The sequence below is a fragment of the Vulpes lagopus genome, chromosome 12 (genome assembly GCF_018345385.1).
Source record: "Vulpes lagopus strain Blue_001 chromosome 12, ASM1834538v1, whole genome shotgun sequence".
NCBI lineage: Eukaryota > Metazoa > Chordata > Mammalia > Carnivora > Canidae > Vulpes > Vulpes lagopus.
The window spans coordinates 26,270,660-26,297,997 of NC_054835.1; the positions used below are offsets into that span (position 1 = coordinate 26,270,660).

Below are 27,338 nucleotides of genomic sequence, written 5' to 3' on the forward strand. Positions count from 1 at the left end.
GAGTGACCCGGGGAGTGAAAATGACAAATGTATATCATATTCCTGCCCAGAAACAGCCTTAGCTTCTGCCCTGCCTCTTTCCTACTCCACTTCTCCTAAATACTCTATTAATCTCACTGCCTCCAAAAGCTGTTTCCCTGCTGCCACTCTTCACCTCAAATCTTCCCACCCTAGCCTGATCAATCCAGCCCTCTTCCCTCCTAAAAACCCTTTTGGCTTCCAATTGCCCTTAGATAGGGGTGTTTTTTTGTTTGTTTCTTTCTGTCTCAATTCAACTTGTATTGCCCTCATTATATGCAGGTGTATAGACAAAAGCTACGTATCAGCTAACTAAATGAAAAGATAAATACCTTAAATAATTCATGTGATCCAAAATAGACAAAAGCAAAAGACTATAGCTTCCCCTCAAGAAAAATTTCAGACCTATGAAAAGGACAATATGTTTTAAAATTTTGTATTTACTTATAAGCATTCAGAATGTCAATAAAACAGGGGCACCTGGGTGACTCAGTTGGTTAAGCATCTGCCTTAGGTTCAGGTCGTGATCCTGGGGTCCCAGGATGAAGTCCCGTGTCGGGCTTCTGGCTTAGTGGAGAATCTACTTCTCCTTCCCCCTCTGCCCCAACCTTGGCTTATGTTCTTTCTCTCCCAAATAAATAAATAAATAAATAAATAAATAAAATCTTAAAAAAAAAAAAAAGAATGTCAACAAAACAGCTGCAACTTTTTTTTTTTTTTTGCAATTACAGAGTGAACAGGAAAACAATTATTTCATGTAAGCTGTGTGAGAATCAATGGAAGATGACAAAATTATCATCCCCATACATCTGATTTGGGCTGTCCACCAAGAACCTGCTTTAAATTTCCATGTCCATACTGCACCTACAAAGGTTAGTAGCTATTAAAAATACAATGATACAATGTGATAGGGTTAGTGAAAGACACATTTGGTAGTGTGTCAATTATTTAAAAAAAAGACACTGTACAATTTAAAAACAAATCTCACACAGCCTTACATTCCTTTTTTTTTTTTTTTTACATTAAAAGGAGTGAATTGGGTTCAGGGGAGTTAAATGCTTTCTGGAGAAGAAAAAAAAAAAACTTCGCAAGAACCAACTTTTCCACCATGATCATCATCTTCCTCACCTTCTTTTTTTCTTGCTTTGTTCAGCCCTAGACATCTCCTGTTTCTGCTGCATCAACTTCCCTGCAGCTTGGTATACAGCAATATCCTTCTCCTATTTTTCCTTCCACTTAGCAGCTTTTTTCTCACGAGGCTGCCTGTCATCTGCAGCGGTGTTATTTCAAGTCTCTTCCAGGTCCTTTGCAACATCATCAATGGACAGACCCAGACGTTCTCCTTTGATTTTTGGACGTTACTCAGAATAAAACAAGGTGAAGGCCAAAGAGTCCTCTTGGATACAATGGGATCCTTGAACTTTTCTATTATTTCTTCATTAGAAGCTACAGATACAGGTTTTCATGTCTCTTTCATAATGAGCCTTGTCAGTCTTTGCCATGTCCTCAAATTTTCCTTTCTCTTCAGAAGACATGTCTTCCCCTTCTCCGAGCACTACTTAGAAAACTTTGAGAAGTTGGCTGAAGCATCTTCGCACTTCATCTTGTGCCCCAGCCAGCAAGTTAGCAGAAGGAATGCACATGATGAAGTTCTGCCTCTCAGGATCCTTCTTAGGATCTCCTTTGCCCATGTTTATTTTTCCTCATTAAGGCTCAGAGGTACCCAGTCAGTGCCTGTCTGGCTCTCAAGTGCCCTGGTGCTATTTCTGTGGAACTCAATGTACTGCAATGGCTGTCTAGATAAAGTTGTTAACACAGTTTAGAAGCCCCTTCCCAAACTCTACCTTCCCACAAAGCTTCATTTTCTACCACTGCAGCCCTACTGCTCCTCAAACATGTCCTCTGTGCCTTCCTCCAGGTTCTTCCCTTTTCCTGAAATATCTTTGTCACATTCTCCCTCAGGATCACATACATATTCATCTTTAAAAGATGGGTTCAGATGTATCTGCTCATGGAACCTTCCTCAACGAGGCAGGATAAGTTGGTACCTCCCTCTTTCATACTCTCATCATACCCAATATGGACTTAGATTACAGCCCTGAGCACATTTTATTACTGCTTGTGTTTACAAGTCTGTCTGTCTCCCACACTAGTTTGGGAGCTCCCCTCAAGTAGGGCCTGGGTTTTCCTCTGCTTCACTTCTCTAGCCCTTAGCACTGTGCCTACCATGTAGTGTTCGGTGAATCTTAAATGAACTAGACAGATAAGAAAAGTGAAGCCCAAAAAGGTTAAGTCACACACCTATAATAGGGAACCAATCTGATGGAAATGAATTTGGAAGAAGAGATGGGATACATCAGAGGGTGATTTTAATAGTTTAGGCAGTTGCTGAGGATCACCCCCCTTCCTACCCGCACCCACATACAAGCTGGTAACCACCTATTTATTCCCTTGAGAAATTTCCCTTTGGGAAAATTGGGCTCAAATTCAAATAGGAGAGATTTAAGTTAAAGAAGAGTAAGGCCTTCTTGTTCCTAGGTTCTTGTAGACAAAAAAGTGAGCTGACTCAGAATGCATGGTCTTGACCTCTGGGGGCTTTTAAAAACAAGAGAGGCTTTATCAGGAGGACTAAGTTCGAAGTCCTGTTAGAGGTAGACAAATGGCCGAGCCGACGGCCTAAGAGTCTGCCTCTTGAGGAGGCCCATGAGGAGCAAAGGAACCAGCCAGAGAACTCCAGTGTCTCCAACCATGTTCCCATTGAGCTCAAGGATGTTTGGGGGAGGGGAGACGGATGAGGGAGCCCCTGCTAATTAAGCCTCTACCCATGAGCGAATGTGAGGCTAATAAGGCGGCCCCATTCCAGGGCACCTCCACACCAAGCCAGCCGGTCTGCCTGTTTATTGCCCGTATGGAGATCATTAATGCCTCCTGACACTGGGGTCACTCCCGGGGTCAATCCCTGAGCCCGTTCTGCAAAACAAGGGGAAATGAACTTCCCAGCACATGTGGCTCAGGCTTGGCGGGGAGGGGGACTCCCGTCACCCCACACCTCAGCTCTGGGAGAGATCAGCACCCCAGGCTGTCAGACCCCCCAACACAATCCCCTCTGCCCAAGCTGGACTCTGGGGAAGGAGTCCTGGGGAAGGGTGAAGGGGAGCCATCGTCTGGGCCTGGGACAACCCCCACTGAGGTTGTCCCAACCCACAGACGGACACTAATCCCCTGGCGACGGGCTGGGGTGGTGTCTGGGAGCTGCAGCTGCAGCTCGACAGGGGCCAGGCCCCGGCCGCAGGTGGCGGGAAGGCGCAGGTCGCGGCCACGTGGGCTGGAGCGGCGGCCTCACCCCACCCTCACCCACTTCCCCAGAGCTGACTGGGGCCCCCTCACCCCTCCGGATCCAAGATGGCGGAGAGGGGCGGGGTTCCGGGCCAAGCAAAGCTGCGATTGGTGAAGCCCAGGCCTCTTGCACTGAAGGACGGCCTCAGTAGCCACTCAGGGAGCTCCCGGAGGTGGCGGTGGGCAGTGAGCGGCTTCACCTCACACTTCAGCAACCGAGGCTGCCGCACAGATGCGTGTCTCCCAGCCTGGGAAGGGCCCGGTTGGGAACGAGGAACGCCGGGATGGTCCTCTAGGCAAATGCATAGCAGTCTGAGGCCTCCTCCTCCTCCGTAATGATCAGAACTGGGAATCAGCCCCTACAGAAGATGTCGAGAAAACCCCCCAACTAGCTTGGAGGAAATCAATAGGCTTATGACGTCAATGCCATAGCAGGCTGAATGACAGTTACCAGATAAATGATCTCAGGAGGACAAGGCTGAGGTTAAATGAGGCCCAATAAATAAAGGGACGTGTTCAAAGGAGGAACTTTAGAAAATGCAGGGACATGGGGGTTGACCCTAGGGACCCTCCCTCCCCTCCCCTTCTGGGGTCGGCTGAATTCTGCGGGAGCCACAGGTTTGGGCCCTGTCAACCAGGAACTCAGACTGGGGTCTGTGCCTGTTCAGTGCCAGTGTGGCATAGCTCTTAGGCTCAGAGCTCCTTGGACAGCTCCATCCACCCAGCTTTGGTGGCTGAAATGAGGGGATGGCAACTCAGACTGTGAAGGTCTGACCAGTTAACAGAGCCCCAGAATGCCTCTGATTCTTTAGAGACATAGAATGGACCATGCAGCAAGAGGGGTTGAAGCTAGATGTTAGGAGGCACTTCCCAGACATTAGATAGATGAAGGGAGCTTATGGATCTTGGAGGCAAGGAAAAAGGCCTGTCACAGAGGATTTTATTCCAGAAGAATGCACATTTATCCTTATTCCCACTTGTGCCTGGTTTAGTGAACATTGTCTTTTTTGGCCAACAGTGGTGTTAGCAGCTAAAAGGGGCCATCAACACCATCTTTGCATAAGAAAAGCTTGTGGTAGAGTCTGTATACAGTGCTCTCCATTCTACCTCCAGTGTGTCCTGGTGAATGAGCAGCCCACTTCCATGAGTTCTCCTGACTCTTCCAGTGGCCAGCTTGGTGAGGGTCAGTGGGGAGACAGAGCATGGTGTTCCTGGGACCATGAAGGATGTACTATGTCCTATTTTTTTTTTTTTAAGTAGGCTCCACTCCCAGCGTAGACCCCATTGTGGGGCTTGAACTCATGACCCCGAGATCAAGACCTTAGCTGAGATCAATGGTTGGACACTTAACCAGTTAAGCCACCCAGATTCCCCTGTACTATGTCTTTCTTTTGGGAGTCTGAAGAGAAACGACTAAGTCTTTGGTCTTTAGGTAAGTATTTTAATTTTTAGAAAATGAACAATAATGGTAAAGATCTTGGGTTCTGGAATCTTAGAGGTCCCATGAGTCTTTTCTAACCATGAGACCTTGGGCAAGTCCTGTTTACAATAATGATAATAGTGTTATTATGTGTCAGGCAGTATTTTCACTCTTACAGCAATACTGTAGGGGAGGTACTATTATCCTTGTTTAACACATGAAATGGGCTTAGTTAGTTTAAATGATCATAGAGCGGTATATTTAAAAGCATGGACACTGGAGTTCCAGACTAACTGGGTTCAAATCCTGACTTTGTTTCCTGGTTGTATGACTTTAGGTGTGTTACCCAATTTCTTCATCTATGAAATGAGGATCATTATAGTACTCACCTGATAATTTGGCAAGGTTGAAATAAGGGTAAGCACATAAAAAACTCTTAGAATCCTGCCAGGCACATTGTAGGTGCTCAATAAACATTAGCTATTGGGATGCCTGGGTGGGTCAGTCAGTTGAATGTCTGCCTTCAGCTGGGATCATGATTCTGGGGTCCTGGGATCGAGTCCTACATCTGCCCCTTGCTCAGTGGGGAGCCTGCCTCCCTGTGTCTTGTGCTCTCTTTCTGACAAATAAATATATAAAATCTTAAAAATCAAAAATGTTAGCTATTATGAGCCCTCCAAGTACTTTTATCTATGTGATATCACTTCATCCTTTCTAGTATCCTTTGAGATGGCTGTTATTATTAAATTCATTTTACAGATGAGGAAACAGGCTTTAAATGGATCACATTCTAGGTCCCTCTGTAAACAGCCTACCGAGGACCTGAATTTAGGTTTTTTTAACTTAAAATTCCAAGGACTTTCTGATAGCTCACATACTCTTTCATTCTTAGAGAGTCCTGGTTTGTTCCAGCTCCTCATTCAAAAAAACCTCTGAGGACCCAGTTTTGGACAGTTTGTGCTTAGGAAGAATAGAGGAGAGAAAGAGAAGGAAAGAAAAGATGGGGTGTTGGATAGTGAAATACATTCTTTGACTTAGGCATATTTTTACCCAGCCAACCCTAGTTGATATACCCTCCTCTGACAGATAGTAAAATGAGTATTTCAGAGAAGTCCTATTGGAGGAAATGGAAAGAAGTGCAGCAGGGCAGGAGCAGGTAGAGTGATGGAAAGTCTGACCTGCAGACAGTCCACCTATGGATAAGGACTCTGGAACAAAAGGCCTGGATTGCTAGCCCTGACTGCAGAACCCAGATTTGATCATTCATTCCTTATCTCTGTAGTGTCTCAGCTGAGAGTTCTAGGAAGTACTCACCTGGTAAATCACTGCCTCCATCCCCGGGCCTGCGGGGGCTCAAAGCAGCCTAGTCTTCAGTTTCTTCTCACTGGAAGTTTCCTATTTCTCTTTGTGGGGGAATGCCTGGGAGGCCAGGGTGAGAGGTCAGGTGAGCAGAATTGCACCTGGGGTACAAGGGGAAGCACCTGCAGCAGCTGCCACCTACTACCCATTCCCGTTGCTCAATCCTCCAATTTCCAGAATGAGCTCAAGCCCCTGCTCCCACCCCAGTTATCCTGAGTTTGGTTAATCCTAAGGGGATGTGGCCAGAAAACCTAGAACCAAGATTTGGAGCTACTGGGTGACAATAAAGCCACAGGAGACAAGTGAATTTCTTGCTGCCTCGCCCATCCTCTCCCTTAGGGGGACTTAATAAGGACCCCAGGGCTTAGGTAGCAACACACACAAAGTAACATGGCTGGGAAAGGGGTGTGGGGGGAGGGATTTGGCGTCCTGAATTTGATGCCAAAGATACGTGCAAATGCACAAGGATACACACAGACATTCAGATATGTAGCTTTCATTATGGAGTTGGGACCTTTACACATCTCTGGAGTGTATTTGGCTATAAGTAACAGAGACCTATACTAACAATGATGTCAAGAAATAGGTTTATTTTTCTCACATTACAAGAAGCAGTCTGGCACTTGTTTACCTCCTCATTGATGCCATCAGGCTCTTTCTTTTTGTTCTGATATCCTTTTGTTCTGATATATTGGCCTTTGTCCTTGCATCAGAGTCTCTAGAGGGTGAGAATTCCAGATATCTCATCCATAGAAGGAAAGAAGATTGTCTTCTCCTTTATCAATAAACCAAAATATTCCCTCCTGACCTTCCTGCCAGTCTTTGGCTTAGGTTTGTTGGTCAACATTGGGTCACATGACCACTCCTACCTACAAGGGAGACTAGGGAAGCAAGGGAGACATTTCCATGATTTGCCTACAGCAGTGATTTTCAACTTTGATCCTGTCGTTAGAGATTCTAACTCAGTTTGTCTGGGGTGGGTCTGGACATTGGTATTTATGAAATACTCCAAAAACCTAGGTTTTAAAAAAATCTGTAATTTGCTTTTCACCACACTATGGTGCCAGCTCAAGTAGTCATCTTCAACAAAACCTCCCCTCACCTCTGAGCAAGCCACTTCATTTGCACCAACTGGAATTCTCCAGTTTATCCTGTAGCCCCTGCTCCTTTGGGGTTGATTATTTGGGTGATTAATTAGTAAGTTTGCAGGTCATTCATTAGTGAATTTGTGGTTAGTAACTGGTTAGTCAATCAGTTGACTAATAGAACTAATAAACTACCCAATTAGTCAGCCTTTCCTTTTTATGTGTCTGGCACATAGTAAGCACTTGATAAATATTACTTTGGATGAATGAATCCATAAAATGGAGATATAATGGATATAATACAGCATCAGATGAGATAGTAGCTGTGAAACCACTTTGTAAATACTTAGACACTGTACAGACATACAAATAAAAATTGACAGGAGAAACTACTTTAAAAGTTAGGGCGGGGGGGGCGGTGGTGGTGCCTGGGTGGGGATCGGTTAAGTGGCTATGTTTGGCTCAGGTCATGATCTCAGGGTCTTGAGATTGAGCCCCATATCCTCAGGGCTCTCTGCTCAGTGGGGAGTCTGCTTCTCCCACTGACTCTCCCTCTGTGCTCTCTCTCTCTCTCTCAAATAAATAAAATCTTAAAAAAAAACAAATAAATAAAAAATCTTACTTGTGTTTTTATTAACTTATTTTGGTTATAAATCATCTCAAGCCTTTTTAGAACAGAGGTAGAATAAAACAAATTTTAGGAATACGTGGAACATATTAACTACCTAACACATGCTGTGAATTTACATGTATTAACTTTGCCAAACCTCACAATAAGCTACTAGGTTGGTGTGATTATTTCCATTTTTTAAAAAAGATTTTATTTACTTATTCATGAGAGACACAGAGAGAGAGAGAGAGGCAGAGACACAAGCAGAGGGAGGAGCAGGCTCCATGCAGGGAGCCCCACATAGGATCCCGGGTCTCCAGAATCAGGCCCTGGGCCGAAGGTGACACTAAACTGCTGAGCCACCCGGCCTGCCCTGATTATCTCCATTTTATTTAAGTGTTAAGGGACTTGCCCAAGATCACACAGCTGCTAAACGAGCCAGGATTTAGAGCCAGATTTTAAAACCAAGGTAAGCCTGATACCAAACCAGAGGGCTTCCCCCAAGCCAACCCAAGCTTGTGTGATAGATGGTCAACTATTTGCTTAGCTAGTTGAGAAGAGTTTTTGTACTTTGAACTCCTCAAATCCATTTTGGGAAAAACAACAACACCAACAACAAACCACCACCGGTCTTTTTCTTTTCTCCACAAGCCATTTATTAACAAGTACTACACTTTTTTTTTTTTATTATTTTAAGTACCACTAAGAAGAAACAACATGAATTAAACTACAACATTGCAATGAATTAAACTACCATTGATTCTAAGATGCATCCCAATTTCAGAGATGTCAAAATGTGAAAAAAAAATGTGTGTGTGAGAATCAAGGAAACAAAGAATTCCATCTTACTAATGGAGAATGCGTATATCTAACTTCCTTTTCTCTCTTAGTTGCTGGCTGGTTTGCCCCTTCCTTTTCATAGCCAAACCCTTGCCTGTCCTTCCTGTATCTCATTTCTCCTAGTTGATACTGATTTGGAGTATCTCCCGTGAGTCTCCAGAAAGCCTTGCACTTATAGAAAGTCTCCACTCTAGTTTCTTTAAAGAGCAACTCTAGGTGGTTTCATTATGAACTTCCTCCAATGATTGTCAACAAATTCTTTCCAGAGTCTGGCCTAAGTGTAGTCTTCTCATGGTACCTGATGATTCACTGCCCTCCCTGTTCACCATCCCACACAGTAGTTGGTTGGTTAGTCTGTACACTATTTATTTGCAAGGGATTTCCCTACAGGCTGTTGGAGAGGGCATGGGAGGGGGCTTGGGAGCAGAAGCTGAGACGTGTCATCCAGTTCTCCCTAACACGGGAAACATGACTCCCCAGGCGTCTCTGAAACACCAGGGCCTTTCCTTTCTCCACTCCAGGAGAAGGCAGGATTGGAGGAGGATTAAGCTTCTCTATCCCTTAGACCTTACTCCCCCTTCCTGGTTTGAGACTCCATGAGACAAATTGTGAGGGGAAGACGGGGTAACAGAATCTGATTCTTGAGCAGTGGGCCCATTGTGGGGATGGGTTCCAGGCTCCTGAGAGCAGCAGTTGGCTTTCCAGAGTTGGTGTTTTGCTTCTACCTTTGAATGCAGGGGTAGTGGGGGAGGCACAGATGCTGGCTTTCCATTCCCAGTATTAGAAAGGGGACAGATCCATCCAGGGAAGGAATTTCCCGGTCCTGTTCCCTTCAACCTGATTTAGAGGTAAAAGTGTGGAAAGGAACAGGGGCTGGTTGGAACTGTTGAAGACACCAGCGGCGGGAGGGATGCAGCCCAGGCTGAGGACCAAGGGACTGATCTGGGAATCCTATTGACAGGGGGCTCTGGGGCCTGTGGGATGGGCAGGCAGACCTAGCCTTGCCTCAGTATTCTGGGCATGTGACAGGCTGTGAGGCTTGGACGTGGGCTAAGGTCCACATGGATCTGTCTGCCTGTGCAGCCGAAGGGTCCTGTGGCGAGGTACAGACATAGAGAAAGAGAGGTAAGTGGAGACAGAGGGAGTGGAGAGTCAGAGGCTGGGCAGGGAGGTCTAGGCAGTGCGGGGGCCTCACTTTCTGAGGCACAGAGGCCGGCTAGCTCCCTGCGCAGTGGTCTGAGCTTCCTAGACTGGAGCAGGCACTGGACTTCCTCCTCAGCTCTCTGGGATCTTGAGGCTGCCGGCGGAGTCTTGGCCGTCGCCGCAGTTTCGCCCAGAGACTCTGCCAAGCCCTGGCACCTTGAAGCCGGGGGCCTCGGCTCGGATTCAGAGGCCGGCCCGGGACTTCCCCGCCGCCGCCGCTCCAGGCCCGGCCGCCTGGCCCGTGACCTCCGCGGCCGACTGCGAGGCGCGCCAGGCCGGGTCGGCGCCCGCTGCCCGCCAGGCCCGGGACGCGCAGGGGCCGGAGGGCCGAGGCGCCGCGCCCTGGCCGTCGCGCCCGGAGCCCGGAGCCCGGAGCCCGGGAGCAGGAGCGCGCAGGTCGGAGCGCGGAGGTGTGAGAATGTGTGAGGGGCATGGTCGGGCGGGTGCGGGGCCGTGGGCTTACCGAGCCGCCGCGTGCACGGCTGGGAGCGGGTCCCGGGCGGGGGTGTGCGCGGGCTCCGCGGAGGGCGGCTGTCTGCAAGGACTGCAAGTGGGGCCCCGGCCCGACCAGGCCCCGCCGCGCGCACCGCAGCTCGGGGAGCGCCGTGCCGTCTCGGTTGTCGAGCCTGGGGCAAGCCGTGCCGCCCTGCCCGGCCGCTCTCTCGGTCCCTTCCCGCCCCTCTAATCTAAACCATGCGGGGCTCCCGGCCCCGGCCGGGCCGGCGGGGCCCAAGGGCCGCAGGGAGGGCACCTAGGCGCGCGGTGGGGGATCGCGAGGCCCTCTCGGGGGCTCGGGGTCCTGGGGCCGCGGAGCCAGGGGACCCTGGAGCCCCCCTCCCCGGGGGGCGGCGGGCGCAGACTGATTGACGGCGGCGACGTCAGCGCAGGGGGGTGGCGGCCCCGGAGGGAGGGAGGGGGAGGAGGGAGCTGAGGCCCCAAAGTGCAGCGTCGGAGATCAAGGGCCCGCTCCAGAGCCGGGATGTGTCCGGCCCCGAGGGCGCGGCGGGTAGCGGGACACTGACCCAGTGGCCCCGAGCCGGTGCCCCCACCGTCCCGTGCCCCTCGGACCCGAGCCTGCAGTGGACCTCGGGCCGCAGGCGCCTCCGCATGCAGCAGCGCAGTTAGGGTGAGTGTGGGTTCCTGCGGGGCTGGGGTGAGCCTGGCGTGCGGGGCGGGGACCACCCTGAGCCCAGCGTGAGGCTGCGGGCAGAGGAGGATGAACTAAAAAGAGGCGAGTAACGCGACCGGGGGAAGAACCTCTGGGACCGGCAAGGCTGCAGGAGGGTGGCGCGATGCGCTGCAGATCAGGCTGCCGCCTCGGCCCGACTCCCAGCGATTTGGGGCGCGAGCCCTCCTCTCCTCCGAGTAACGGGATGAATTGGGTCTAGCGACCCAAGGGCAAAGAAACGACAGCGCCAGCGCCAAAGGAACAAGGTTCAGCCGAGAGACGAGCGGAACGGTGGTCTTGAAACTGGTGTTTGCAGAATAAGAAAGGCCAAGAAGAGGGCCCGGGCGATATCGTTGTAGAAGTGTGTGGTCGGAATGCTGGACTTCAGGGCCTTGGATGCAGCAGGCTCGTCAAAATTAAAGCAAGGAGCATCATATATAAATAATTATCGATGATCGAGAATTATCAGAATATGAGCAATTGCCAAAGAAACAGGGCTAAGCGGCAAAACTAACACTACTCACACTATAAAACAAGAATAGTAGTCCCTTTCAGAACAAAGTGAAAATTGTAATCCCAAATTTAAAAGGATTATAGACAAAGTAACTCCAAATACAGGAATAATTTGATAAGAACCGTTGTATTAAAATAAATAGTAATAGTATAGGAAATAGTAACAAAGACGAAACTATAGGAAAAAGGTGAACAGTTAAAAATACTATTAAGGGAAATACTAATATTAGTAGTATTGATGGAATACTATCATATAATTTATTATTGATACAATAGTGAATTGTTAAAATGAATATTAACCAAAATCTTTAGAGCAATACTAATAAAAACAAAGACAGCAACAAGAATTGCTGGAATAATATGACAATTTATTACCAAGGTATTAATAGTCCCAACAACATGATAAATAATAGTAGAGTAATAGAAGTATCCTACCAATGTGATGAAAAATAATCAGACTATTGCGAACTACAGCAATATCACAAATTATGACAAAGTAACAAGGAATAATGATGTGATGAAAAAAAGCGGGGAATTAAAATCGTAACATTACAAATAATGACAAAGTAACAAGATATTGTAACGATGTGATGAAGAATACCTGGAACATGTGAACAATTCTAACAAAACAAATAATGATAAAATAACAAATATTATAAGGATGTGAAGAAAATTAACATCAATTTTGAAAACAATAATACGACAAGTTATGGTAAATAACAATTTATTGAAACTGTGACAAAATACACTGACCGAGGAGCCAGCAACGGAAGCATTTTAGGGGTTCCCAATAAAAGTGAAAATAACAATAGATTAACGTGACCCATTGGAATACTAGATCTAATAATTACCTAGATATTAGTAACACCTTAGATATCACCAAGGTGCCCGGAGGTCCGAGAATGATGGAGCGGTGACAGGAAAGCAACGACATATTTAATAATGATGAATTAACAAATCAAACCAGTGCTTTAATTTTACAGTATTAAAAATTAAAAGTACTAATCGTTTATGTGCTAGGATATTCTCAATGTCATTGAACTGACCAGAATACTGCTCTGAGAAGAGACATAATTAAAATATTTTAAATAATACAAAATGTTAATTCCCCCAGTGCAAGAAAAATATCACCAGTAATCTAGAGTGAAAAGTAAAATGCTCTTCTTAGTAAACGAGTTGGCTGAAAGCGACGGACCGAGCGAAAGGGCGCCGAGCCGGCGGGCCGTGTCCGCCCGGGGGTCCGCGAGGGGCGAGCGCGGAGGCTGCGGGCCGCGCGGGCCGCGGGCTCGGGCCGGTGCGGAATCCCGCTGCGCAGTTCGCGCCGGGCTCCGGGTCCGAGCGGAAGCGTGGGGACAGCCACTCTGGGCCGGCGGAGAGGGACGAAAAGGAAATTAGCGGGGAGCTCCAGCGACGGCGAGGGCGAGGGCGAGGGCGAGGGCCAGCTGTCGCGATGTCAAGATGTGTCTCCGTGGCGGAGAGAAAAGGAAGAAGCGAGGGAGGGCACCACGCTGCCCTCGCCCCGGCTCGGAGCCGAGGGACCGGCGTCAGTGGATGCCGGCCCGGGACAAGCTCGGTGCACCGGACTGAGCGCGCCGGGCGTGAGCCAGAGGGCGGCCCTGCATGGCTCCTGGTGTGACAAGTGCCCCGTAGAGGACCCAGTGGCCAAGACAGCATTGAGCCAGGCGGCGCGTCCCCCTGGCCCCGTGGTCTGCCGCACCTGGGACCACTGGATCACAGGCGCTTATCCCGCTGGCCCCAGATACAATTGGAATCAGCTTGTTGGGCCAGAGTGTGCAACTCCCCCCTTGGAGCAGTTTCCCCTTGCCCCGGGGGCTCCGGGTTTCCTAGGCTTGGCTGGGACCCCCCCTTCCCCCGCAAGTGGCTCAAGGGGTATTGGTGCTGGCCCTGCCGGGCAAAACTTGTTTCCTGCTGCCTGTGGCCGGAGGACTGGGAGGGCTGTCAGCTTTATCTTTATAGGCTTTTCCCAGCCTCAACTGGCCCAGGCCCCTTTTTATCTCCCTCGGTTGCACTTGGCTTGTTTACTTTGCGAGGCCCTTAGAGCCAGCGTCTAGGACCTGGGATGGGGAGGCCAGTGGGCAGGATGGTCAGAGGCCTGAGCCTTGGGATGCTCAGGGAGACCCAGGAGACAACAGGAAGAAGACAGGAGAAGGCAGAACATTCCTCCACAAGAAGGGCAGCTAGGCGCTTAGAAACGCCCACCAGCTCCAAAAGAAGGGAGAAGAGCAAAGAGGTGGAAAAGGGTAGAGATAATGCAGGGTTGCATCCATGATGGAGGCAGGCAAGGCAGGTCCTGCAGCCTGGACTCATCCTGATATCCCAGGACCAACTTCTAGAAGGCAACAGGCACTGGGCAGGCTGGTTCTAGATTCTTGGGGAAGGATGGCTGTGCCTGGAAGCAGGACTAGGTTGTGCCTGTGAACTGGCTGGGGAGGCCCTCAGTCCTTTGCCCCAAAGCAGAGCCCTTTGGAGCTAAAGTGTGACTGGATGAGCCCAAGAGTGTGAATGTGTGGACGAAGCTGGGGGTCCCTGGCCCAGTTCAGGGTCTGAATCAGCGCTGCCCTAGGAGAGTGTGGCTGTTTGGGTGACTAGATGGTTCTGTGTGGGTGCTTGTGTCTGGGTGTGAGGATGCATGTGCCTGTGTGAGGGACCCACAGAGTGACTGTGTGTGAGAGTGGGAATGTACAGGAGTGAAAGCCTTTGGTTCAGGAAGGCTTTCTAAAGCATCTGCTCTAAAGCAGATGGGGGAGCAGGGGCCTGAGGGACTGCCCCGCCCTGGGCCCCTTCTGCAGGTGTGGAACCCCAGAAGCCCAGGACCTCCCTCTTGGCCTGGCTGTCTTCTGGTGCCCACCCTGGCTGCCCTAGCCTGAGAGTGGAACAGCAAAAAGAGAAGGGGGGCCTCAGGCTCCACTGGAGCCCAGCAAGAGGGAGGGACTTGGGGGTGCAGCTGGGGCAATGCCGAGAGGGCGGTCCTTCCCCCAGACCTGCTCATCACACAGCCCCACACCCAGGGGCAGGCAGACCTTGAACCGCACACAGACCCTCCCAGGTCCAGAACCCAGAAGGAGGAGGTCACGGTCCTACCCTCAGTATTTTCTCCCTCCCCCAGCTCAGAAGGGGGCGGTGTCCACGTGCGCCAGGGCTGCCTTCCCGCCGGGCCCCAAGTCCCCGGCTGCACTGGAGCGGGCTGCGGGGCCTCTGGCGAGCGTGGACCCGGACATGTGACGCGGTGTGTGCTGTGCCCGCAGGAGATGCTGCAGGATAAGGGCCTGTCGGAGAGCGAGGAGGCCTTCCGGGCCCCGGGCTCCGCGCTCGGCGAGGCCAGCGCTTCCAACGCCGCCAACGCCCCCGAGCCCGCGCTGGCTGCGCCGGGCCTCAGCGGAGCCGCGCTCGGCAGCCCCCCGGGCCCGGGCGCCGACGCCGCCGCCGCCGCCGCCGCCGCCGCAGAGCAGGTAGGGACCCCTGGCCGTCGGGCAGAGGCCGGGCGTCGTCGGTCTGTCTGCAGGGCCGCCCGAGTCTGCCAGGCCTCCCCGACGAGAGCAAGGCTCGCTGCCCCGGGATCTGGCTGCGTCCCGGACTGAGCGTTCTGCTCCGCGGGGACGGGGCTCCCGCTCTCCGCCTTCCGTCCCTCTTCTGCTTCGCGCCCTTGGGGCTACTCGGGGACCGGCGGAGGTGGGGACGCTGGTGGCCGCGGGGCGAGTCCCGGCCGAGTGTCCAGCTCCGACTGCGCCGAGAGGGCAGGGGCGAGAGCCTGGCACGGGGGGCAAGGACGGATCCCAGCCAGTGCGAGCGGGGGCCGCCGCGGGGTCGGGGCGGAGAGGGACACGGGGACAACCTGGCGGTCCCAATGAACCGAATCCGTCTGTGCGGGCCCTCGGCCTGCGTGGGTCTGGCCGCGGGGATGTGTGTCCTTCCTGGGTCTGTGTGTCTGTCCGCAAGGCTACCTCCCGCACGTGGAGTGTTGATATTTGTGTCGTGTGTCATCTACCCTGGCAAGGTCAGTATGTGTCCTCTGCGGACCACCATAGATAGGTGCAGCTCCGAAGGAGAGGGTTTCGGCTCCTGATTAAATTTTGAAAAATTCGTCAGGGGTATGGTGTAATTTTATGAAACGAAACCTTCAGGCATGGGGTCCTGGGGCTGGAAGTACTTATTATAGCTCCTTGGGTCTGTGCTCTTGTCCTGAGGCCCCGGGTAGAGCTGTGGCCCAGGTGGACGTAAGTCCCCTTTCCCTCTCATCCCTAGACCATCGAGAACATCAAGGTGGGCCTGCATGAGAAGGAGCTCTGGAAGAAGTTTCACGAGGCGGGCACCGAGATGATCATCACCAAGGCGGGCAGGTCAGCGCTGGGACATTTACTTGGGGGATGGAAGATGACTGGTGGGAGTGATGGGGATCCTCAGGAGCTTCCTTAACAGTCCTCTCCGGCTTCAGCCAAGGGAGCCACAGGCATCCCCTTGGCTGCTCTGGCCTTAGCCCCTACCAGGTTTGGCAACTGGGCTGCAGCAGAACTTCCCCAGGGGGATCCTCCTCTAGGAAGCCGAGGGGGATGGAAGGATGGGAGGGCAGCACTATGCAAATAAAATGCAAATAAGGATCCCCACATCCTAAGAGGTCCCAGTTCCAGCACTATCAGCCCCCTGGGGGGCTGCTTTGTCCTCATTCTTTTGGGAACCTGCCTAGTTTCTCAGGATTGCATTGACTAGGGATCCGGAGATGACCCTCAATAGATGGAGGAAGGGGACTTGACCAAGTTTCCCTATTTCCATAACTTTTCTGGGGCAGCATGAACCCCAGATCTCTCATCCCATGGGTGCTGCTCCTCTTTGCCAGTGCCCCCCCTCAGCCAAGGAGAGGGCACCGCTGGGCCCTGTGTGTGTTGTTTAGGGAGCAGCTCTCGGGTGGCTGCCAGACATGATGATTTATAAAGTGGAAACATCTTTAAAATGCACTGGTGTCTGTGGGAGAGAGCCTGGAGGAGGGCGTGAGAGGAGAGAGATGCAGAGGGGGCAAGAACAGAGAGATTCGATGGGGGGCCAGGAGTCTCCGGTGGGGCAGGAAGGACCAGACCAGCATTATTCAGTGGAGGGGAACTGCTGTGGGCAGAGACGCTGGAAAGTTCAGGTGTAGGAACCGCACCCGCCCCACTTACTCACATTTGATTTTGGTCCCTGGGGGACAAGGAGGTGTGAAATTGTCCCCTGGCCTGGCTGTGGGCCCATAATAGGGTTTTCCAAGGAGTAAAGTGGTGAAGCATCAAGGGCCAGGGATGAGGAGTCAGACCTCAGCGGCTTCCAGCTCCACTCAGCGGCTTCCATCCAGCAAGGTGCTTGGATCTCTGCCCTCTTCTCGTCCCCCTCTGCAAAATAATGCATACAGTTGTATGCAAAGCACCTAGCAAGGCTCCTGGCACATGTAAGCCTGCCATAAATGCTGGCTAAAATTAATTGAAATTAGAGAAATGCCTGGCATCCACTCAGCATTTTTCTTCTACTTTTTAAAGAAGTCGTGCTGAACCGCTCAGAGAACGGTGTGCTGTTCTAAAGAAACAAAAAGCTGGTAGTTTGCAGTGTGTAGTGTGGCTCCTCTAGTCTGCTCTCTGGCAGGCCTTGCAAGGTTTTCTTTGTCTTGTTGGGGGTAGAGGTCTGGGTGCTTGGCCACCCTACCCAGGCAGATGGCAAGGCTACCTGGAGCCTCTATCAGGAGAACAAGCAGGGGAATATTAGGGCCTGAATTTGCTGCATTTGGGAGATGGGGAAAGAGGATGCACTAGGGCAACCTGGTAGAGGATGCCACTTGGAATAGTCCTCTCGAGGACAGTGGGGAGCCAGGTGTCACAAGCCTTGCCTCCTCCTACCTGAGTGCACTTGGGCAAGTCTCTAAACTTCCTGTGGCTTGGTAGTGTTGGGTAAAACAGCTGGTGACTGTAGACTTACTTGCCATCCTTCGTTTCTTGGTTACTGTGAGACTCATACCAGGGGTCACATGAGCTATGTATGGTAAATTGTTGAGTGGATTATAGGTGTGAAGAGGGGGAATTGATTTCTTGTGACTGCTGAGGTGGAGGGAAGGAAAGAAGAAAGAGAAAGATCCAGAATTTCCCCTTTAAGGCAGCAGAAATAACCTTGTCTTTTGAAAATAAATGGCCAGCATGTTCTTGGGGCTTGCCCAGCCTCTGCCATTTAAAACAAAAGGTATTTTTGATTCTCCTCTATGGGGTTTCCTGCATCTGATTGGGTCCTCCTCCTTCCCTTCCCCCAACACACATACACACACACACACACACACACACTTCCAGAGGTGACTAGCTTCAGGCAGATGTTTGTGCCTGATCCTAGTGGAAGCTTAGAGATGGGCCTCAGGGAATGAGGATAATAATTTTTAAATGGCTGCGATGAAGTTGACCAATTATGGTTTCCTCACACTCTTTCATTTCTCTGGCAGACAGTGATTCTTGCACCAGGTCTAGTCCTTAAGAAAGTCATTAGCCTCATCGCTCCTCCCCGTGGTCCTCACAGGCCTTCTTCCCTCCTGCTTAGCTGCTTGCTGACCTCAGAGACCACATTGGTGGCTCTGACCCCTCCCCCCCCCCCCCCCCCCGCTGTGGACCCCTCCCCCTTCACTGCCTCCCTTGCATGGGCAGCCTCAGGGGTGCTGTGCTGGGCTCATGGCTCTTCCACATCCTGTGGATTCCCAGTTCTCTTATTTGTGTCTCTATCGGCACCCTTCCTGGAACACCTGCGTGTCTCAGCAGATGGCCCGGACCCTTCTCCTGAACCTTGAATCACAAATTCCTAGACTGCTTGAGCTGGAGGGGAACCACGAGAACATAACACTTGGCTCTTAGAGATAGAAGCAAGATCGGGCAGGTGCCAGTCTACACAAGCCAAGCAGATGATGATCCACCCCCAGAATGAAAACCCAACTTTGAGAAATTCCCCTCGTTGCTTATTTTCAAGGCCATTCAATGTTGCACTGCCCTAGGGACCCTGGCTGGTCAGGGCATGGTCATTGCCGTAGGGTGAGGGAGAGGCAGGCCCTGGAGAAGGGGAACTGGAATGTTCTCATACTAGTGCATCTTTGGGTCATAAGCCTCTTGCCTTAAGCCCTCAGAGATCTGAAGCCCAAAGGAGAATAGTCTCCTTCATCGGATAGGGGCTTTGGATTCTCAAACCACTTGATCTAGGGAAGAAAAGGCCAATCACATCGGGAGACATCAATTTCTGAACCCTCAGTAACTCCTGATGTCAGGTGTAAAATGGGCCAGAATTTTCCCAGCCAGTTTATGCCCCTCTCAGTCTCCTGCATGCACAAGTTTTCAGCCATTTACTCCACAGAGCGGACCCCTCCCCTCTCTACCTCCTTCATATCCCCGCCAAGCCTGATACATGTGAGAAACTGCATTTGCTCCCAAACATAGATAAAAGTGAGCTCCACAAAAATTTAAATATAAACCTCCCAAAAATGAAAATTTCCTAACCGTTTGACTGCTCTACTCCTAGGTCATGGCTTTGCCACCAGATAAATCTCCACTATCAGCCTTCATAGCCTGTTGAGTTCAATGTTGCTTGTGTTAGTGACAGTGAATTTGCGTTTGAAAAATGAACTACCGATGAGAACTCCTGTTGAACCTGTATTGTTTGTTATTCTGAGGCAAGGATTTGGCCCAGCTTAATCCCGGGCTTCAAAGCCAATTGCCCTCGCTCTGTATACAGAGCGTCAGAGCCCAGTGGCGTGGGTGATAAGACAAGTAAGGGTTGAAGACACTGGGAAAGTGGATTGGGGAGAGAGTCCTTTGATCTCTTTCTAAAGTATTTTCTGAAAGCAAAAGTCTATCAGAAGGAAGTGTCTTTAAAAAAAAAAATCTGAGAAGCAAGTGATCTTCCAAAACAGCATCCATTCCACACACTCTCACTCCTGCCCCCCCACCTCAGGGAAAATATTTCTTAAAAATGCTTTGAGTGAATTAGAAAACTTTGTGTGTGTGTGTAAAGTGGGAATACATTTTGAAGTTTTGCCGTTGCTCTCAGAAATCATTTGGCCCTAGAAGGTTTGGTCGGTCTCAGGTCTCTAGACAACACCAACAACACAGCGCCCCCTCCTCCAGCAAACTGAGCCTTGGTTGATGGGCCCTAGACTCTTCCCAACATGCTCAGAAATCTCAAGATTCCCAGACACTAGGGATAGAAAGAAGGGTGGAGTTTTCTGCGGACCCCCATCCTTTGCCTGCAAACCATTCCTTTCAGGCTCTGGGCTCTACCGCTGGTGTATACATCATGTATGTGTGTGCCTGATATATACACAGGGCTAATTTTCAATGTCCATTTTGTTGAAGTGGAACATTTCTGCATAAAAATGAACATATCTTAACTGTCCAGCTCTACAGACTTTTACAAAACGAATACCCCCAATCAAAGCACCACCAGATAAGGAAAAAGAACAGAATCGTCTTGTGTGCCTCCCCCCCACCCCACCACCACCACTCCCGCCTCCCTGGAAGCGCCCCTCTCCAGACTTCTCACCCCTTCGGTTTGGTTTTGTGGCTTCGTTTAAGGGAAGGCACATTAGGTGCTCCTGGGCTTCCTAGGCCCCCAGAGAAAGTCCTGCTGCCGCGGGGCTTGGCTTGGGGGCCTGGCTAGGTGGAGAGAATCTGGCTGGTCCGCTAGGTCCCACTTACTCTCCGCACCCCCCCCCCCTTATGGATGGGTTGGGGGCTTGTAGGTCAAGGCCAGGAATTTGGCTACGGCCACACTTGGCCGGGGAGCCGGGAGCCCCTGTGGCTCTCTAGCTCAGCAGCGAGCGAGCATTTAAGGGGTTGTTGCCAAATCCCAAGGCCCCGAATCCCTTGCCCCGCGCCCCGCAAGCCTCCCACGCCGCCGAGAAACGTCCAAGGAAGCTTATCTTAGCAGTTCATTCTAAAACCATTTCCGAGTATGAAGCAGATAAAGGCTCCAGCCCGCACCCTTTCAGAGCCTGTTTCATGATCAGAGGAGAAACCCCGGCTTTCATCTCCTGCCGGGCGGCGGGGCGGGCGGCTTGTTTACTCCCCGGCGGGGCCGTTTCCGCGTGTGCCGGGAGCGCCTCTGTGCCCGCGGGGCCCGAGCCCCGAGGGGGCGCCCGGGGCGCAGACCAAGGCTCGCGGGGCGCAGGCGCGGCGGGGGAGGGGGCTTGAGGGCGCGGGACTCGGGGGCCTTCGGGTGTCGGGGATTCCGGGCCAGCGCTGGCGGCGGGGCAGAGGGGGCGCCCGGCGGCTCAGAGTCATCCCCTGTCTTCCTGGCCCTCCCTCCCCGACCCAGGGAGGCGTTCATTGCCCCCGCAGACGGAGGCTTAAGGGGGCATTTATGTCCTCGCACCCCATCCTTTCATCTGTTTCCGTAGAGTGGGCCTTCACAGTGTAGGGGAGCCCGAGGATGTCACAGCGCCTGCACCCAGCTTCGCGTCTGGCGAGAGTCCTGCCCACCTGGTGCACGCTCCCGTGCTGGGTCTCTGGGCTCCACTGCTAGCCACCCCTGGCACCCTGGGCAGATGCCTTCAGCCCGCAGCAGGAGGTTTAGCACCGGCTGGGTGGACCGTGTGCTTCCCCTGCACACCCAGCCTTTCGCCCACACGGGTGTGCCCTTCCTTCCGCTGGAGCCCCAGGCGATGGGGAAATAATAGTGCCCAGGGCCAAGGCTGTTGTCTGGCTGTTCTCAGAGCAGCCACCAAACTGGGCCCTAGTGAAGAGGGAGATACCTATTCCTGGGAAGGCAGTGGAGCTTGCTCAGCATGAGTCTTCAGCCTGGAGCAGTGGACTTCTCGGAACTCCGCTTTCAGACCAGATATCCCATCCCCCTCTCTGCTTCTAAGGGCTGCTGCTCTAGGAAGAGGGGACTTGGTAGGCAGGGGAGGCAGAGGCCAGGAGACGCCTTCCTTCCCTTCCCCAGCTCTTGGCAAAACCTCCCTCTGGGGGCTTTCAGTCAGGAATCTGGTCCATAGTCAGCTTCTAGGAGAAGCCAAACCACAGGACACCGGTTCCCTGCCTTGGGGAGCTGAACACAGGCTGCTTATGGGCCTTCTAAATACCAGCCTGGCCCCCTGAGCTGCAGAGATGAAGTGGAGTAGGGAGTAGGAGAAGGTGAAGGTCCTCCATCCTCCAGCCTAGGTTATGAGGACTATTCCAGTGGCAAGGAGCCACTTTCTCCTGGACCCTCTTTGTAGATCCTGGCCTGGGGGGCAGCCACGCCCGCCCTCTGCTATTGCCACCTGGAGTTATTACAGGAGAAACAGGCTAAGTACAGGGCACTGGTGCCAGGTCAGCCAAACACAGCCAGGGCCGTCCCATTTTGTGGCAGTTTCTGTAGCAGTTACAAAATGGTGGCCTGGGGTGGGGGGGACAGGATTCTTGGCCTTCCCCCAGGGAGGAGGGGAGGTGAGGCAGCTGTGGCCTTCCCTGGCTCCAGCTTTAGGCCTATCAGGGGAGAGGCTGGGCCAGGAGAGAGGGTGGTGCAGGCTCCAGCCGTGCCCCCAGGCCGGGCAGGGGCTGGTGAGCAGGAGGCAGGATTGGGTTCCTGAGCCCTCTCACTTCCCCCATTCCTGAAGAGGGGGTGGGGTGGACATTTGAAAATGCTTTCAATTGACATCTGAGACAAATTCTTCCACACGGTTTATAAGTCCCTAGACTTGCAGCTAGAACTTCCCTCCTCCCTCCAGGCACGCACACATGCACACATGCGCACTCCACTGTGTACTCAAGGACACGGGCTTGTGCATACACATGGCTGCACACCTCCCACATCCCTGGCCCACTGCAGTGCTCTCCTGGGCCTTTCCTCCAACAAGAGAGAGGGTGACCAGACTGGGGCTGGGCCAGGGAGAGAACTGAATCCCCCACCTCAGAGACCTGGCCTGGGCTTGCTGCAGGGTCGGCTGGCTTGTGGAGGCCTATTGAGGCCTCCCTTCTGGAAGCCCTTCCTGTCTGGGTAAGCTAGTACCCCTGTTGACAAAATGGGGGGCTTCAGTCATCTATTTGAGATGTCCAGGACAGCTTCTCTTGAGGTTCCCCCTTACAGTCTCTCGGTTTAGTGAGGAGGCAGAGGATGTGGACTGGTTGGGCTTTGTTCCAGCTTGGGGGGGAGAGGGGAGTTTAGCTCCTGAGGCTTTAGTGTCTTCAGTTAGGTTTGGATCCTGCCTCTTTCTTGGGGAAACACCTCTGTAGGAGATTAAGCTAGGAATGGGTTGGGGTGTCTGAGGAGAATTGTGAGGAACTTCTGTCTGCCCTCTGGGGAAGTCCAGTGTCAGGGACCTGGTGACCAGGGGGGCAGGGCTGTGCCCCTGCAGGGAGATGTACATGCTATTATACAGCTGTGGGTGCTGGGGAAGCCCTTCTCTAGAACATTCACTGAGCTTCAGGTCCTGGACAGTCTTAGCATGGTCTGTGGAAACTGGATAACTTCCTGCTTTTTGATAAGTCAATTTTCACAGAGGAAGGTCATCCACTGGTTCACAGAGGAAGGAGTGCAGTGGGGGCCAGTGGTAAGAGTCACAAATGGACTCTGTTAATCTTACACACCAACCTATATGAGATAGGTAGTAATATCCCCATTTTAGAGATAAGAAAACCAAGGCACACACAAAGAGATCCATACAAGTTGCCCAACACCTCACAACTTGTCAGTGGCCCATGGCACCATAGTTCTAGAATCTGTGCTTTTCTCCGTGAGGCTCCTGAGCTGACTTCCTGTGGTACCCCAGTTACTGTGCATGGGCCCAGGTGAGGTCTTCGCACAGTTAAACACTGTTGCTAAACACACCAAAAGAATCCAGAGACCCAGCCACACTCTCCTGTTTTCCTGTGTGTCGGTTTGAGGCCTGAGGTCTTCCATAAAGACAAGGCCCAGAGGAGACACCCCATTGATTACAGAAGCTGCTGATAGGGATTGTGAGGTCTTTTGCTCTGATTCCTGTAATGGCACCCCAGAACTTTAGTTGTGTAGGGACTGGCAAAGGACAGGAGGGAAATTCAGCAGTCAGGTTGGTGTTGAAATCCTCTCTCATGACCCTGGGGGTTTCTTTGCTTTAGCTACTCATAGCCAGTAGGCCTATTTATTAGAGGATAATAGGGGAGAGGGAATTGCATTGCAGAAGTCATGTAAGCCCTCTTCCTAGACACAGCTCCTGGGTACACAGCTATACAGCTGGTGTCGCCCTTCCCTTGTGTAGGGGGAGACTGAGGCCCTACCAGAGGGGAGTGCCTTACCCAGCTCACACAGTTCTGATCGGGGCCAGTCTCTCTCTAAAGATTTTTATTTATTATTTGACAGAGAGAGAGAGAGAGAGCCAGAGAGCACAAGCAGAAGGGACAGAAGAGGCAGAGGGCGAAGCAGACTCTCCTCTGAGCAGGGAGCCTGATGCAGGGGCTGGATCCCAGGACCCTGGGATCATGCCCTGAGCTGGAGGCAGACACTTAACTGACTGAGCCACCCAGGTGCCCCGAGGCCAGTGTCTCTTAAGGCCTCTGTCCCCTCACCCCTGTGTGCCATCTCTCCTGGTTCTTTGTGCCTCTGCCTCACACCTTGGCTTCCCTCAGGAGGATGTTCCCCAGCTACAAGGTAAAAGTCACAGGCATGAACCCCAAGACCAAGTACATCCTGCTGATTGACATCGTCCCTGCGGATGACCACCGCTACAAGTTCTGTGACAACAAATGGTAAGAACCCGGGACCCTCACACCCCCTGTCTTCTCTCAACTGTCTGTCATCACCACACACATTCCCCACCTGATGTTTGGTCCAGGAACCCACCAGTTAGTTCAAATGATTGCACAGACCCCAGGCTTGGGAACCGAGCCTGCAGGGGCTGAGGGGTGGACAAATGTCTGCACATCTGCTGCAGGTGGGGCCAGGACTGGAAACGAGCTGCAGGGTTTGAGGGGTTGTGGCTTTCAAGGGTCTGTTCTCTCCCTGCAGCTGTGGACAGGCAGGATTGGAGACTATGCATGGTGTGACAGTCACCAACACTGGATGGTTCTAGGCTCTGGTCATGCTGCACTGGGGACGGAGATGGGAGCCATTTCCTTGGGGGACTATGATACTGGATGGTTATTATATAGGTGCCTGGTCTCTTTGCTGCTTTTCCTTATCTTCATTGTCTGGCTGTGAGCCCTCCTTTTCAGCTGTTGATCCAGAGAGAGGGGCAGCTGTGTGCTGGTTGGATGATGGGACCCTTTGGCAAGGGGCTGGGGAAAACAAATGGGTTGTAGGGCAAAACTAGGGCAGGGTAAATAAATACGGGGCTACTTTTCCTAAGGCCATCCCCTTAGTACCCTGGCTGTTCCCAGAGCCCCAGACAGCACCCAAGGAGAGAGAGGGGCTGAACAAATTAGCCACTAGTCAGGATGTGGGCTCCGCAGTGGGTGAGTGGTAGGATCAGCAGGGACTGGTCTGAGGAGGCAGGATTCAGGGGCCAGGTCCTGCCCAGGGCCATGTGTCTATTTCTTCTCTCTTTGGATTGCTTGATCATTCTGAGCAGGCTCTGGCTGAGGGGACACTTCCCAATTAATTTCTTTGGGGGCAAGCACTGTATTGGGGACAAGCAATTTAAAAGTTGTCTAGGTCCTCTGAGAATAATATAACATAACATTTTAAAAATGAAACTATAACACGTACACAGCAGTGCCTGAATCTCCCCACAATATGTATATTTGTGACGAGCCTCATTCTTTGAAGTAAAGAATCACATTTGTCTGTAACTTCCCTTTCTCTTTCTACTGCGATGAGACAAAAGAGGTTCGGAATTGCTGCTGCTCCTCAGCACTCTCTCCTCTGACCCTCATGCCTACTCACAAAGTCCTAAATTTAGAGTATAGGATGAGCAGTGATTTTTTTCCTTCAGGTTTATGGGGATTTGCTCTCAGAGGGGACAGGGAATCTGGGGCTTTTCCAGAACCCAGAGTAATCAACCGCCATGGTTCTGTTTGCTCTGTTGGCAGGATGGTGGCAGGGAAGGCTGAGCCTGCCATGCCAGGACGGCTCTATGTCCACCCCGATTCGCCTGCCACTGGGGCCCACTGGATGCGGCAGCTGGTCTCCTTCCAGAAGCTGAAGCTCACAAACAACCACCTGGACCCCTTTGGCCATGTAAGAGAGAGCCTGCCTGACCTTGAGAGCCAGTCCTGGTGCATCGCTGGGCACAGGGTGGGGGATTGAGGGTGGGTGCTGGGTGGGGGTGGAGATATGGAGAATCCACTCTGGAGATCCAGCTCCAGGCTTTTGCACTTGCCGGGCTGGACTGGAAGGAGCAGGGGGTCCGAGTCCCACAGCTGTACATCCTTCCCCTCACACTTGCTGGCTGGGTAACTTTGGACAAATTTCTTTCTTTCTTTCTTTCTTTCTTTCTTTCTTTCTTTCTTTCTTTCAAAGATTTATTTATTTATTTATGATAGACAGAGAGAGAGAGAGAGAGAGGCAGAGACACAGGCAGAGGGAGAAGCAGGCTCCATGCCAGGAGCCCGACGTGGGACTCCATCCTGGGACTCCAGGACCACGCCCTGGGCCAAACGCAGGCACTAAACTGGGGAACCCCTGAGCCACCCAGGGATCCCCCACTTTGGGAAAATTTCTTGGCCTCTATGAGCCTTAGTTTCCTCATCTAGAAAACTTTCATGGTTGCAAGAATTAACTAAGAGAATATGCGTGAAGTACTATGCCCATGAGAGGCTCTAAATAAATGGCAGCTATGACAAGGATGATGATGATGGATCAAATCTCTCAGCTTCAGTTTCCCCAAATTTGGCCTTACTGGAGCCTAAGACAAGCTAACTTTCTTGGGAAAGAGTCACTGATGAGTTCTGAAGCCTTTCTCTGGCCTGTGCCGTCTGCCCGGCCTGGCAGTCCCTGCCCTCTGGAAGGGAAGGCCTCGCTCTGGCTCCTGTGGCAATTCCTTCCTGGCCATGCCTGGGACCTGGCTCTTACAGGAGAGACTCTGAAGCCCCAGGGATGCTGCTGCTGACGCCCCATCCAGGCTGCTGAGCCTCATTCTTTCCCCATCTGGCTCTGGCAGGCCCACAAAAAGCATTTTATGTGGAAATTTTTAGCTCAAGTGTGTGGCAAACTGAAGCCTGGGGACCTGATATTATCCGCCAGGGCACAGGCCCTGCCTGTCTCCACTACCCACCATTACTCTGAAAGGATAGGGTGGGGTGTGGTGGAGCACGGGTGCCATAGAGCCTGCTGGATGCAGTTGCCCAGGCTGTACACGTAACACTCAGGGTGCAGATGGTGGTAGGGGAAACGGGTGGGGAGAGTGCAGGTACGTGCCTCTTTTATACCTGAAATCTATTTCTGGGGTGCTGTGTGCAGATCAGAATTCTGTGAATCATAGTTCCTCATGGAAAATGCTAGCAATGGTCATTTCTGATTGATTGGCATATAAGACAAGCAACTCTTAGTTCTCATTTCCTCAGAGTCCATTTGGTTCTATTCTGAGTTAGTAATCTATAACCAAGCAACTAGGAGAAAGCTTAATTAACATAATTAGCTCCCTCCTTTTCCATTTTGCAAGGAGCACAGGTTTTGCCCTGCAAGACAGGCAGGTGCTATCGGGTGTGTGGCAGAAAGGTGCAGCCCTAACCTTTCCCTGGGGGTGGAGACAAGCCACCAATCTAATGGGAAGGGTTGGCCAAGCCCTTCTCCCAGAGCTCAGAGCCTTTTCATGGAGGGACAGAAGGGCCTCTTACCGGGCACTCTCCTGGTGGAGACTTTGCTCCCAGTTGGCTCCTACCTGGCCTCCTC

At 51.8% G+C, this 27,338-nt stretch overlaps 1 protein-coding gene and 1 pseudogene across 3 annotated transcripts in view; one reads left to right on the forward strand and one right to left on the reverse strand.

The window, feature by feature from the left end:
- Window positions 1–1,142: 1,142 nt before the first annotated feature.
- Window positions 1,143–1,709, reverse strand: LOC121473972 (annotated as a pseudogene).
- Window positions 1,710–10,155: 8,446 nt separating this feature from the next.
- Window positions 10,156–27,338, forward strand: part of TBX4 (T-box transcription factor 4) — a 32,171-nt gene continuing 14,988 nt past the window's right edge. For 2 of the 3 annotated variants that reach the window (XM_041726096.1, XM_041726098.1), the window contains exons 1-5: window positions 10,910–10,997; window positions 14,819–15,022; window positions 15,816–15,910; window positions 24,137–24,256; window positions 25,538–25,685. In XM_041726096.1, coding sequence (XP_041582030.1) covers window positions 14,822–15,022; window positions 15,816–15,910; window positions 24,137–24,256; window positions 25,538–25,685 — 564 coding nt within the window. In that variant the 5' untranslated portion in view covers window positions 10,910–10,997; window positions 14,819–14,821. Of the gene's footprint in view, window positions 10,268–10,909; window positions 10,998–14,818; window positions 15,023–15,815; window positions 15,911–24,136; window positions 24,257–25,537; window positions 25,686–27,338 lie in introns of those variants that run through there. The other variant, XM_041726097.1, reaches the window with a different exon arrangement.